Genomic DNA, 13,635 nt, shown 5'->3' with positions numbered 1-13,635 from the left:
AAGTCTGGGTTAGTATCTCAAGTCCTGAGCCTGCTTTCATTGAAATCAATGACAAAACTGTCATTTATATTGGGACCAGCCTATTAATTAAAAATTCTGCCCTCAGGTACACCCTTAGAACCTTAGTAGGGTATGTGTTTGTGTATCAAGAGAGAATTTGGTCAATTGGCAGGCAACTTAGACCTAAAATGTAGAGTTTAGCTAAAAAAAGAAAAACAATAACACTTACTACTCATATAAATCAATTAAACAGGTTTTCTGGTTGAATATAATCTCTTACAGTTTTTGCAACTATTGCAGGATTGCTGTTGCATGAGAATCTGAAAGTGAACAGACTACAAACAAAATGAAACTATCTTAATTGTCAAAGTTACATAAAATGCAAAAAGTAAAAGTAAACTGGATATAGCAAATTATTTTTAGTTTTGTAATGTACAGCATTAGTAGCATAATCGCAGGGTTTTTAAAAATGTGAACTTCAACCTGGCAGTTTCCCTTTAACCACTTCCCTAACCACTGGACCATCCTTCCTCTCCATGCAGAAGAGAGACAACTGTCACCATAAATGGAAAGACCAAGGACAGCAGAAAATGTGGATCAATAAAGTTTGAAATAAACAGTATTTGCAGGGTCCCATCTTGCTAAGCACTGACCCGCTGCACGCACTGGTACTGGGGCTGTAGTTGGGTTTCAGTGAACCGGGGGTTTCAGTTAACCGGGGTTTCCCTGTACTGCCTACGGGCGATGTTAAAAACTCTGGTTCCGGCCCTGCTGGCGCCCGCCCCCCAGGGACATGACAGCCTGGTCCAGCGCAGCTTTCCCGTATCGACCCTTCTTCTCCGGCGGTTCCCTGTGTAACTCACCCCGGCCGCTCCCTGCTCCGCCATGGGCGGCGCCCGAGGCGAGAGGGGCTGACACGGCACAGGCTGGTCCCATCCCCCACCCACACCCGTCACCGCGGCGGCTTCCCTGGCCCAGCCCAGCCGCCGGCTCCGCCGCTCAGGGAGGGGAGCAACGCCCCGCCCAGCCCGTGGCGAGGCAGGCCCCGGGAGCCGCCCTTCCCCTTCCCCTTCCCGCTGCGCTCACTGGCCGCTCCTGCCGGGCTTGCCCAGGCTCTGGTCTCTCCTCCCCGCGTCTCCGGCCCGCTTCCCGCCGCTCCGCCCGTCCCCGGCGGCACCATGTTTCGGTTCCTGCGGGGCTTGGTGCTCCCCGAGGCTGCCTGCGAAGAAGCCAACAGCAGCTCCAGGTACGAGAACCTCTTCAAGAAGCTGGACCTCAATGAAGACGGGAGAGTGGACATCGCCGAGCTCCATGCGGGCCTTAAAGCCCTGGGCATCCCCCTGGGCAAAGATGCCGAAGAGGTAGGGGCTGGCTGGGGCTGGGGCCGGGGCCGGAGTGTGTGTGAGAAGAGGTGACTCCTGTGAAAAAGCTCTGGGCTCCGAGGCAGTGAGCAGGCACTGGCCTCTGCGGTAGTGAGTGGGGTGTCCCCAGTGACCACTTGCCTCTGGCTGGTGTGCAGAACGGGGCCCAGCCTGCCCGGGAGACTGTCTACACTACGGAGTTTTGTTGGCAAAAGGCAGCTTTTGTCAACTAAACAGTGGATGGAGGTGTACACACTGCAAGGCGCCTCCCGCCGGCAAAACTCTCCTGCTTTGGCAACAAAATAAAACCATCTCGACAAGAGGCGCAGAGCTTTTTTTGCGACAAAGTTAGATGGACTAAATGTCAGTGGCGACACCATGCTTGGTTTCGATGCTGTTAGTGGCCTCCAGGAGGTGTCTCACAATGCCCATCCTGACCGTTCTGGTCAGTAGTTTGAACTCTGATGCCCTGCACCCAGGTACACAGATATCTCCCCGCTTCCAGGGTTGGCTTTAGCAAGTGCAGGGCCTGATTCCTTGGGGGGGGGCAGGGCTTGTACTCACTGGGCGGTGCTCCCAGTCTTCGGCAGCACTTCGGATTGCCAACCGGGGTCATGGGGCTGTGGGTTTTGCCGCACTCCAGCCGGGGCTGCGGGGCCATGGGGCTGCCACGCTCCAGCCGGAGCTTTGGCCGGGAGAGTGGGGCCTCGGGGCTACCGCTCTCCGGCCGGGGCTGTGGGGCTGCCGCACTCCAGCCGGAGCTCCAGTCGGGAGAGCGGGGCTCTGGGGCTTGCCGGGGTCACGGGGCTGTGGGGCTTGCCGCGCTCTGGCTGGGGTTGTGGGGCCGTGGGGCTGCCACGCTCCAGCCGGAGCTCCGGACAGGAGAGCGGGGCTGCAGGTCTTGCCGCGCTCCGGCCGGCGCTCTGGCCAGGGGAATGGGGCCGCCGAAAACCCTGGCGGAGCTAACTGCTGCCGGGGTGAGTAAAAAAAATTAAAAAGGCGCCTAAGGCGCGGGGCCCTCTTAGGTGCGGGGCCCGGGAATCGGGCAAATCGGCCTAAAGCCGGCCCTACCCCCTTCCCCCTGCTTTTAAAGCCAGCTGCTGCAAAGCTCTTTGTCTTGCCCTGAATATTACGATTACTTCCCCAGCTGTTTTTTTTTTTATTTGTTTGCTCTGTTGCCCATTTCAGATCCCTTCTGCCCTGCGGTGGGGTATAAGGCCGAACCCATTAGAAGAAGCAGGCCATATAACCAAAATGGAGCTACATTTCTAAAGTCATTTTGCTATATTTAGATATATCTTGTATAAGAAGAGCCTCCTCCAATATGTGTTAGTGTAAATCAGGAGTAACTCATTTTAAATCAGTGGAGTTACAGTAGTCTAGGTGAAAGGAGAGAGAGGCCTAAAATATGCAAAACCTTTTTGTCAGGGTTCTGGTGGGAAACAATTTTTTTCCTTTTAATATGTCTAATTTAAATATCTTAGGCCAGACAATTTTTTAAATAAAATGCCAGGACTGCGCGAGTCATTAGCTGTTTATAACCCCAATCTTTGAAATGGATCTGCATTTCAGTGGGACTCCGTCCTGTCATAATGGTACACTTGCGTGCATCTAATTCAGGACTGAGGCTTGTGTTTTTAATTCCTGAGTATTGGGGGTTGGACTAGATGACCTCCTGAGGTCCCTTCCAACCCTGAGATTCTATGATTATACAGTTTTTATTGTAGGAACTATCATGTATAGGCTCTCTGTAAGGCTGTAAATAGATTAAATGTCCTGAGTCAAAATTTTATTAATAGCTTGGCAGTTGGTAATTCTGTGGGCAGTTGGGCTTGGTCTTGCTCACAGTGTGTCATCTCTGGTATCTCGCCACCCCTTGTTGCATGATACCTGATAGCACATTCCAGGCCCAGCATAATAAAGAGAATGATTTTGCTGATTTTGGCCCTGGCTGCACAATTTACATCTCTCTGCCTGCATGATCTGAGTCATGGCAGTGTAAGTTCCTCTTGGGCAGCAGATAAGAAAAGTTTTAGCACCCTCACCCGTCAGCCTCTGTGTCAGTGGGGTGTAACATTAGCACTGGCTACTGAAGAGCAGATGCCAGTAGAAATGATGAGTATGGGCCTGGCCAATGGAGAGTTAAAATACTTTTTTTAGTTTATATGTTTATAGGACACATTCCATGACTCCTCATACACACAACCCCAAAACATTCATACTTCACTGTGTTGTGATGTTCTTGTTGACCCATTGCACTTGCATGCACTTTACTGTCAGTGACATAATTTCATTTATGAATATAAAAATCTGACTATATTACAGAAATACCATTGGCCAGATTCTTAGCTGGTGAAAATCACCCTAGCTGCACTGAGTTTCATGGAGCTATGCTGAGTTACACCAGTTGGCTAGGGGTATATTGTGAAATGGCTTATCATACATAATTCTGTGGATAAGAATCTTCTTATGGTAAGGTGATTTTATTCTGAGAAGGCAACATTTGGTCCAATGTGTGTGACTTTTAATTAGATCTCCTTGTTAGCCAAAGCTGGTGAGATTGGCCTTACTAGGATAGCTAATCTTAAAAGTTTGCATTTATTTTAGTTATCTTCAATTCGTATTGACTTTCCAAATTTATTATCAAACCTGAGATTAGTTTGGCAAGATAGATAACTCTATCCAGTGTCACATACACAGTATATCTCAGACTTCCATGTAACACAGTGGAGGGCAAACTGCAGCCCGTGAGCTGGATCTGGCCTGTCAGGGCTTTCAGTAGGGTTCCCTGCCTGCCCTGGCCCTGCGCCGCTCCTGGAAGCGGCTGGCACCACATCCCTGCAGCCTGAGGGGGTTGGGGGGGCAGAGGGCTCTGTGCACTGCCCTTGCCTGCAGGCACCGCCCCCCGCAACTCCCATTGGCTGGGAATGGGGAACTGCAGCCAATGGGAGCTTTGAGGATGGTACCCGCAGGTGAGGGCAGTGTGTGGCGGAGCCGCCTGCCGCACCCCACCGCCAGGAGCCACTGCTGGACATGCTGGCCGCTTCCGGGAGCGTTGCAGGACCAGGGCAGGCAGGGAACCTGCCTTAGCCCCTCTGAATGCCGCTGCCACCCCAGAGCCGTTCAAGGTAAGTGGTGTTGTGCCTGAGCCCTCACCCCTCCTGAACCCCGCACCCCAACCCCCTGCTGCACCTCTCCTGCACCCCAACCCCTTGCCCTGAGCTCCCTCCTGCACTCCACCCCGCTTCCTGTACCCCAGCCCCCTGCCCTGAGCCCCTTCCTGCACACCACACTCCCTCCCGCACTCCAACCCCCCTGCCCTAGTCATACAATTTCCCCACCCAGATGTGGCCCTCAGGCCAAAAAGTTTGCTCACCCCAATGTAACATAACCATAGTGTAACATTATGCATTTCTCTTATTTTTATTATATGGAATAAATAATTTGTTTTTTAATGACATGCATTATTGATTAGGCCTCCACTTATGGAAATAAACGTGTGTGTGTGCGCGCGCACTTATCTTACAAAGGGAATGGGAAACCAGGACAAAGTGGCCTAATGATAATGTTACATATAGTGTGTATTCTTAAAACTCATCACTTTCAAGTTGATCTTGAATAAATAAAAGATTACTGTACTTAAAGGAGCTTTTAGCTTCCTGACTGTCCTTGGTATTCATTCATATTCTATATTGTCATTACCCAAGGCAATTTATTAATATTCATACAGGAAAATAAAACAGGAAATGCACTTTTGAGATAGAAGCACACGTCATATGGCCTCCAAATCAGAGAGATTCATTTTGTTTTCATCTGTAAGGGTGCAAATCCAGAGCAGGTCCACCAAAGTGAATGGAGTAACAACTGTGTAAAATAGGTGCAAGTGAGACCAGTACTGGATGCGTTGAATTAGAAAGCCTGATATAGTTGCAGTGTTCAAAACCACCATTGCAATGGGTGGATTTGTGTTCTTTATTTTTTCTCAGTTACTTAAGGGAGGGACGGTACAGTCTGTTTGCTTAACTGTGAGAATTGTCAGTTTTTAATTGCATGCCAGCAGCGAATGTCAATCCTACTTCGTATGCTCAATATTGAAAACCTGTTGCACCAGTTTCATGCCTGTAGTAAAGTTGGCCTTTTACCTGGTGCAGGGGATGAAGTGTGGGTGGGGCAACTTAGGGACCCAGGTTTTCTCATATTTAAGGGAAACTGAATGTTTAATTTCTCAACCTACCGCACTGAAAACTCTGGGAGTCAAGATGCCTTTTCTAAGGTTATAAGTAAAAAAAGTTTTACCATGGCAACCTCCTAATAATTGTCAGCCTCTCCAGTTTTGCTTGATAACTTTTACATATGGAAAAGCTGAACCAAATGTAGAGACTGAGAATCTCTCTGCCAAGTACTGCTCAGTTACATCAGTGTAAATTGGAAATAAATCCATAGAAATCAGTGGAGTTACCTGGATTTACAGTGATGTGACTGAGAACAGAAATTGTCTTCCCTTTCTTTAGCTGCTACAAAATTTAAAAAACAAAACAGAACCAGAAAAACCCTACCTTCCATGAGTCATGTCATGCATGCAAGGGTGGGAAAAATATGTGGAATGCACTCAACTTCTTGTATGTTGGTTGTTTTAAACTTAGGCTGTACTGTAGAAATAGTCTATGTCAGCAAAATGTATGATGTTCAGGGGTGTGAACATTCTGCCCCTCTGAGCGAGGTAGGCTACACTGACATAAGCATTCATGTGCACAACAAGAGAGCTTCTCCCTACACCTTGGGCATGTCTACGCTACAGAGTTATTTCAACCTAAGTTATGTCAGCATACAGCTGCCACAGTAATTAAATTGCATTTGCACGTCCATCCTATGCTCCTTCTCACACCAACATAGCTTATGCCTCTTACAGAGGTGAGGTTTTTTTAATGCCTAGACAAGAACTCTCTCCCATCAGTATAGAGCGTCTTCACCAGATGCACTACAACTGCATAGCTGTACCGGTGCAACTGTGCCACAGGCAGCCTCACCTCCAGCTCTTTTCCTGTGCTTAGGTAGCTACTCAGTTTCTTCTGCCCTTTTCTGAGTCTAAACAAAGTAAAATTGTCCTGTTCTGGTGCTTTGTTTCACTTCAAGTCTTAGACGTGGTCTACCCTACAAATGTATGTTGGTATAAGTATGTCACTCAGGGATTTGGAGAGTCCACATCCCTGAGTGACATGGTTATATCGACATAACCCTCAGTATAGGCAGTACTATGTCATCAGGAGGGCTTATCCTGTCAACATAGCCACTGCCTCTCAGAGTGGTGGAGTACCTATGCTGTTGGGAGAAACTCTCCCATTGGCTTAGATAGCATCTTCTCTAAGTGATATGGTGGCACAGCTGCACTGATGTAGACAAGCGCTAAGGCCTGGTCTATGCTATGGATTCAAGTTGATGCAAGGCAGTTTATGTGTAAATTTCGCTCCCATTGGCGTAACTGTTCCACTACACTGACTTAATAACTCCACCTCCGTGAGAGGTGAAGAGTCAGTGTTGATGTAGTACAGTAAAAGCTCTTCTATCTGGCATGTTGAGGGGCTGGTGGAAGCCGGTAAGTGAAAAATGCCATTTAACTATGAGGGAGGGAGTTTGGGTGTGGGAGGGGGCTTGGGGCAGCGAGTTGAGGCATGGGAGGGGGTGCAGGGTGCCAGATCCGGGGGGGGGGAGGCGCTCACATTGGGCAGCTCCCTGCAAGTGGTGACCTGTCCCGGCTGCTCCTAGGCAGAGGCGGGGCAGGCAGCTCTGTGTGCTGCCCCATCCTGCCCCAAGTGCTAGCTCCGCAGCTCCCATTGGCTGGGAACCACGGCCAGTGGGAGCTGCTGGGGCGGCACCTGCAGGTGGAGGTAGCACACAGAGCCACCTGCCATGCCTCCGCCTAGGAGCAGCCGGGACAGGTCACTACTTGTGTGGAGCCGCCTGAGGTGAGCGCCCCCCACCCCCGGATCTGGCACCCCATACCTCCTCCCGCACCACAACCCGCTGCCCCAAGCCCCCTCCTGCACCCAAACTCTCTTCCAGAGCCTGTGCTCCACACCCTCTCCTGTGCCCCAACCCCCTGCTGACCCCACGCCAACCGGACTATAAACTGGAACTTCAATGAAGATCAGAAATGCCGGTTTATAGAACTTTCTGGTTGGTGAAGTGCTGGATAAAACAACTTTTACTGTAATTAGGTCAACACAGTGTCAATGTAGACTCTGCATTGCTTACAGCGACTGCTACTGGCTTTCAGAAGCTTTCCCACAATGCACTGCAGTGACAGTATTGTCTGTACAAGCACTCCTGATGAGGACATGCACCGCCGACACAAGAAGAGCATAGTGTGGACATGCAAAAGCGATATAATTACTGCCATGGTTGTATGCTGATGTAACTTAGGTCAGCATAATTTTGTAGTGTAGACATGCCCTAGGTGTAGACAAATGCAAATTCAGTGCATAAAATTAAGTGCACATATAAGTCTTTGCAGGATTGGGGCCTATGAAAAGATGATAAATCTCATGCTTCATGGTGTAAGTTAACTACTTGAATTGTTCAAGAAGAAATTTCCCTTTCATATTAAAGGATTATATAATTGGCCTCTTGCATAAGGAGTCTTTTAAAGAAGCATCAGATAAAGGTCACTGTCCATTTTGAGATAATGGACTAAATGGTATGCGCTGGTATTTCCTCTTCCCCATCTTCTCATTCAACTTTATTCATTTCAAAACATTCTGGCAAGTGAAATAACATTGTTGCTATATGAGGATTTATGTGCACAGCCCTTAAAAGTAGAATAATTTATCTCACAAAAGGACCCTATAGAGCACACTAATAAAAATATGAGGAGTTGATGGTCTGCTTCTGCTTCATCTTGTCAATTTGCAGCAGACCAAACCCAGACTTCTTAAAAATTAGAAATGTGCGTATATGAAAGGCTGCCAGAATGGCACTGATTATAGTTTGTAGTATATACTACTTCCCAGAATCAAGTAGAGGCACAGATCACATTACAAAGTTGCACAGAAGCCAAATGGACACACTATTTCAAGTCAAACAAAGAGGAAATGCAATATGGCCACAGTATCATATGGCTTTCCATAGACAGCATTAACTATAATAATACCGTTAATGCACAGTCATTCTGAATAGTGGAAAAAATCCTTTTGCAGAGAAGCAAAAGGAAAATAGATACTGATTTCTTCTTAAAATGAGAGAGCAAGAAAAACTGGGACCAGATCCTCAGTTGGTGTAAGTTAGTGTAGCTCCGGTGATCTGATCTATTCAGAATACACTGAAGGTGTTAAATTAGCATCCCATAAACAATGCATTTACATGTAGAGTTCTATTTTTGTTCATCTCATCATATTGCATACCAAACTTTGTGATAAAGCTGAAGATGGAAAAGAATTTTCAAGTGTTAGTTTTCAGAATGATAGCAGATTATTCGGTTGTTTATTATATATCTAGACCCAAGATAAGACTAGTGAGATGTTATCAGATTGAATATTCCAAGTTTCAGTGACAATTTATGGTCTGGGTTGAATTACTTTTATTTAAGATAATATTTTGACATAATGGGCCTGATACTCATTTATAGTAAGAGTATGTCTACACTTAACCCTGCTGTAGCAATTCTGTGTAGCCACTCCCTACATTGATGGGAGAAGTTAATTGACCTCCACAAGAGGCAGTAGCTATGTCAATGGAAGAATTCTTCTGTCTAATTAAGCACTGTCTATACCAGGAGTTAGATCTGCTTAACTGTGTTGCTCAAGGGTGTGGATTTTTCACACCCCTGAGAGATGCAGCTGGATCAGTTTCACTTTTTAGTTTTGAGCTGGCCTAAGACCTCTTTACATAGCTCGGACAGTGTAACGGGACCTTAAGGTGGGAGTAAATTACATTTATACCCATATGAAGGCCCCTTTACACTTTCAAACTGGCGTAAAGGAGCCCTAGTATAAATGAGAATCAGGCCCAATGATATTTACCTCTCAGCAATTGGTTTGCACTAATATCAACATTTTATCAGGTAAAATGATTTTTCTTTTATGCCCTGAAAATAAACCAGCAAGTGACCCAGAAGTCCAGTTTTAGTTCTAAATACATGTTCCCTAGACCTGAAAACACTGCAGAACATTGAAGTGTATATAACATAAAGAATAGAAAAACAAAAAAATAATTTTAGAATGCTTTCAACTAAACCAAAGTTTTTGAGGTTTGCATTTTCTTTATAGTTCTGCCCCTTTTGTCTGTGAGGAGGTTTAAATGCATAATTATACCACCATATTTATTACGGCATAGCTAAGTATGTGTATAATCTGATAATTGTCTATTTTAAGTCTTAAAATACCACAAAGCTAAAGTGTGTGTGTGTGTAATCAGATTGAAACTTGTCATAGATGTTTCTAGCATAGAAAGCATGTCCCCCTTTTATTTCAGCTCTTAAAAAAGCAACGTCCCACCCCTCCCCTAAAAGCTACATAACTGAAATTAATAACAAAACTATGTGACATTTATTTTTCTTGATGAGACAAGGTGAAGTAAGCAGCGTTTTAGGCCAAATTAATCTAAATTAGTGCCTCTTCATTATAATGTAACCTGGATAATAACATTTCAGAAGTGGCTGTAGCTGCAGCAACTGCGTGAACAGAAATTTGGAAAGCTTTCCAAAAGCAGACTGTAACTACATTTTGAATCCATATAGTACAGGGTTTACCCATGAAGTTTCTCACACATTTCTCTCTCAGTTCCCCAATTACCCCCCATGTTCCATTCAAATTGCATGACTGTTTGAGATCTTTGTTTCCTTAGTTCTCTATTCTTGCGTCCTTCCAAGCCAGATAAGTCTTCTGTTGCGCTGAATGTCAGCTGTCTCATTCCCTTCTCTGTTCTTAGATACTCTTTTTAGTAACTATTGATTAATGAGTAATGAAATTGCAACATTACTTCTCTTCAGATCTGCAATAGGGGGCATAGAAGGTCCCAAACCTTACCATAACCAATGTCTTATCTTGTAGACTTCAGTGACGAAAAATCACAAATGTTTCCTCAGTAATAAATCTGATTTTAGTTTTAATAGGACATGCCGATTAATTAAAATGAAATAATTTTTAAGACCACCAAAGCCTGCCATATGCAGCAGGCCCTAAGTCTCCATTAAAAAGATATATCAAGTGTGCTTCTCATACTTAAGCCTCTGAAAAGTGAAAATTAATCTTTATGTACATTTGGGTTTCATTGGTTTTTATTTTATTTTTAAGTAATGCTTGATGGTAAGGTCAGGATTTTATGAAAAAATGTCATAAGTGATTATACCTCTTCCTCTTGTTGCTCCAGCTCATAGCAACAGAAATTGCCCCATATGGACCCCAAGTCAGCAAAGCTCTTATACATGTGGTTAACTGCTTTGCTGAATAATGGTTTTGAGTCAGCACAAATGGGCCCAATCCAGTGGAAAACTGTTGATTTTAATCCAAGACTGGAAGACCCCATGATTCTAGGTTTGTCTACATGGGGACACTCAGGAAAAATTAATCCAAATTAGCTAAAGATGTGAATTAAAACTGGATTTGTTAAAGGGCATTCAGTTTTATTTAATTAACTTCCAAAGTGAATTAAAATAAACTGAATTAAAACCACTTTAATTCAGAATGAGTGTGTCCACACAGGGGTTTAATGCAGTATAACTAAACTAGTTTCAGTTCACACCTTTAGTTAATTTGGATTCATTTTCTTGAGTGTTTCCATGTAGACAAGCCCACGTGACAGGCTGTCCTACTTAATGGACAGATCACCCTGCCAAATATGTCCGGAGTTGCAAGGAATGCAGATGGAGAGCTCATGCAAAGACAACTCGTATCTCTTATGCTGTGCTGCTTCAGATCTTGGCAACTTTTAACTCCCAATCCATGAGACTGAGGGCAGGTCTACACTAGAAGTGCTACATCGGTTCAGCTGTACCGATGCAGCTGTGCCACTGTAGCATGTCTGGTGAAGATGCTGTATGCTGACAGGAGAGCGCTCTCCCATTGGCATAATTACTCCACTTCCATGAGAGGCGGAACCGCTGATGACATAGCGCTGGTGTGGACAGCACTTAGGTCACTGTAACTTGCATCGCTCAGGAGGGTGTCATTTTCACACCCCTGGCAAAGTAAGTTAGACCAACTTAAGCAGTTGCGTAGACCTGCCCTGAGTTGCGAGTGTTAATCCAGGCTTTAGAATAGCCTTTTCTGCATGCCATAGGTAACAAACGATGGACTGGCATCTGATTGGCTAGCCTCATTTTGTGGATTTTGTTGCTTTGCATGGACTGGTGAAAAGAAGATCTCTTGCTCCCTGGTACTGTAAGAAGGGAGAACTTCAGGTCAATAAATGGTGTAAAGTGCTAACAGGGACAAAGTTGTCATATAGTGATCAGCATCACACACTTATATATCATGGTTCCTTCAAGCTTCTTGGATGGATGGATTTCAATTTTGGGAGCAGGAAGAGGCCACTGCATATATTTTAAATGACAGCAGTACTCCTGGGAAGGAGGGGAAATAATCCAAAATACAGTGTCTGGGTAGGTAAGCTTGGCCTCAGGTTCATTTGGGTTTAAAAGGATCTATACTGGAACTATCCCTCAGCCACTGCAATGTGGAAATACTGATTTATTTATAGTGTTGTATTTAGTGTATTTAATAGTGTCATTTACAGAGTTCCATAAGTGTTCTTTAGAGATATAAATAGGACAAGGGGCCAAAGTTAGGCTTGGTGTTAGGAGTACACATCCACTGAAGACAGTGGAGTTGCACTCACTTAAGTAGGGTTGAATTTGATCCAAGAAGCTTGCAGTCTGATACAGAGGTGACATTAGACTAGGATGCAAAGTTAGATCCCATATGAAGGGATATTCAGTAAGCAAGCTTTCCTTCAGCTATACCCCCTCTTCAGTCTAGGGAAAACCTGTGAAACAAGTGGTCAGTATTGGTGACCTGCCTGGTTTTAATATGTAATGTGAAAACATCTGGTCACAGCTGGGCAGATAGTTACTGTTCTTATTGTGGTGCTGTTTTGATTTTGGCTTTTTTGTAATGCATTTGCAGCACTGCACTCTATTTACTAGTCATAGTTTACAGAATGATCATGAGTCACTAATTGCACCAATTAAGAGTCTTTAAATGCTGTTTCTTTGTCCTTATTTTCTACTCTAGATGAAGAGGCAGGAAGTTGGAAACACCCAGCAATCTCTTGGTGACTTCTGACTTTTAAACATTCATAAGATTTAATTAATCAGTTAAAATAACAAGCTAATTTGATTGAGAACTATTTTATAAAACAAAACCAGCCTTGTTACCCACCACTTCTTTATTTTGGAACAATGATTAATTCTGAAAGGGAAACTTTTTCACAAACTTTATTTAAAATCATAGTTACAATAGTTTAATAGTGACATTTTCAGGAATTTAAAAGAAAAATCTATATACAAATGTAAAATAACTTCTACCCTCTTCTACTGTGTAGGTACCATTATGCTGAAAATATCAGTGGGTCATAATTGTACCACTCAGTAATCTAACAATGTGCCAGGTCAGTTATAAAGGTGTCAGGTGCAAAATATTTAGTGGCTTATTTGAGAGATTGTTGCAGGTTTACCTTGTTTGGCAATGAATATTGTATGTTTATGAACAAGAAATCATGGAGTAGCTGAGAATACTGGGGAAAATAAAATACTGCAGCATCCTTGCCTATTTCCTCAACCCAGGTTTTTAATTTCTTCTAGTGTTTCATTCCACCTCCAAATGCTTGGGCTTGTGTTGCCTTAGTGTGCTAGGTTGAGAAAAGGTGAAACAGTTAGCTGTTTGTACAAAAGGCACCAGAAGCAGAAGAATAGTGACAAACTGTTCATTTGTTAGAAACCACAGCTTGAATGGTATAACATGTCGGATCTGGATATTCAGTCAAAAAGTGGAAGGCCTTGATATTAAAATACAAATAGACAAACAGAAGGCAATTTTAAGGTTTGTGTATCATTAAATCTGCTGGTGTGCTCAACTATTAGTTATCAGTTCTTTGTATATATGCCTTGTTGCTATGTCTCGTGTAATATCTTTATTGCTTGGGTTCAAAGTTTCAGACAGTGAGACGTGAAATGGCATGCCTTGGGGAAACATGCAAACTTTTTTTTCCCTTGCCGTTGGACCTAACCAAGGGTGTGGTGAGCCAACAGCAAGTCTATACCAGGAAATAGCTCTCCTGGCAG

At 44.4% G+C, this 13,635-nt stretch overlaps 1 protein-coding gene across 1 annotated transcript in view; it reads left to right on the top strand.

Moving 5' to 3' along the window:
- Window positions 1–805: 805 nt before the first annotated feature.
- SLC25A24 (solute carrier family 25 member 24) overlaps window positions 806–13,635 on the top strand; it is a 42,006-nt gene continuing 29,176 nt past the window's right edge. The window contains exon 1 of the mRNA XM_045028589.1: window positions 806–1,361. Coding sequence (XP_044884524.1) covers window positions 1,179–1,361 — 183 coding nt within the window. The 5' untranslated portion in view covers window positions 806–1,178. The remainder of the gene's footprint in view (window positions 1,362–13,635) is intronic.

Source organism: Mauremys mutica, chromosome 8, assembly GCF_020497125.1.
Source record: "Mauremys mutica isolate MM-2020 ecotype Southern chromosome 8, ASM2049712v1, whole genome shotgun sequence".
Taxonomy (NCBI): domain Eukaryota; kingdom Metazoa; phylum Chordata; order Testudines; family Geoemydidae; genus Mauremys; species Mauremys mutica.
This window is presented reverse-complemented; position numbering and strand designations above follow the sequence as displayed.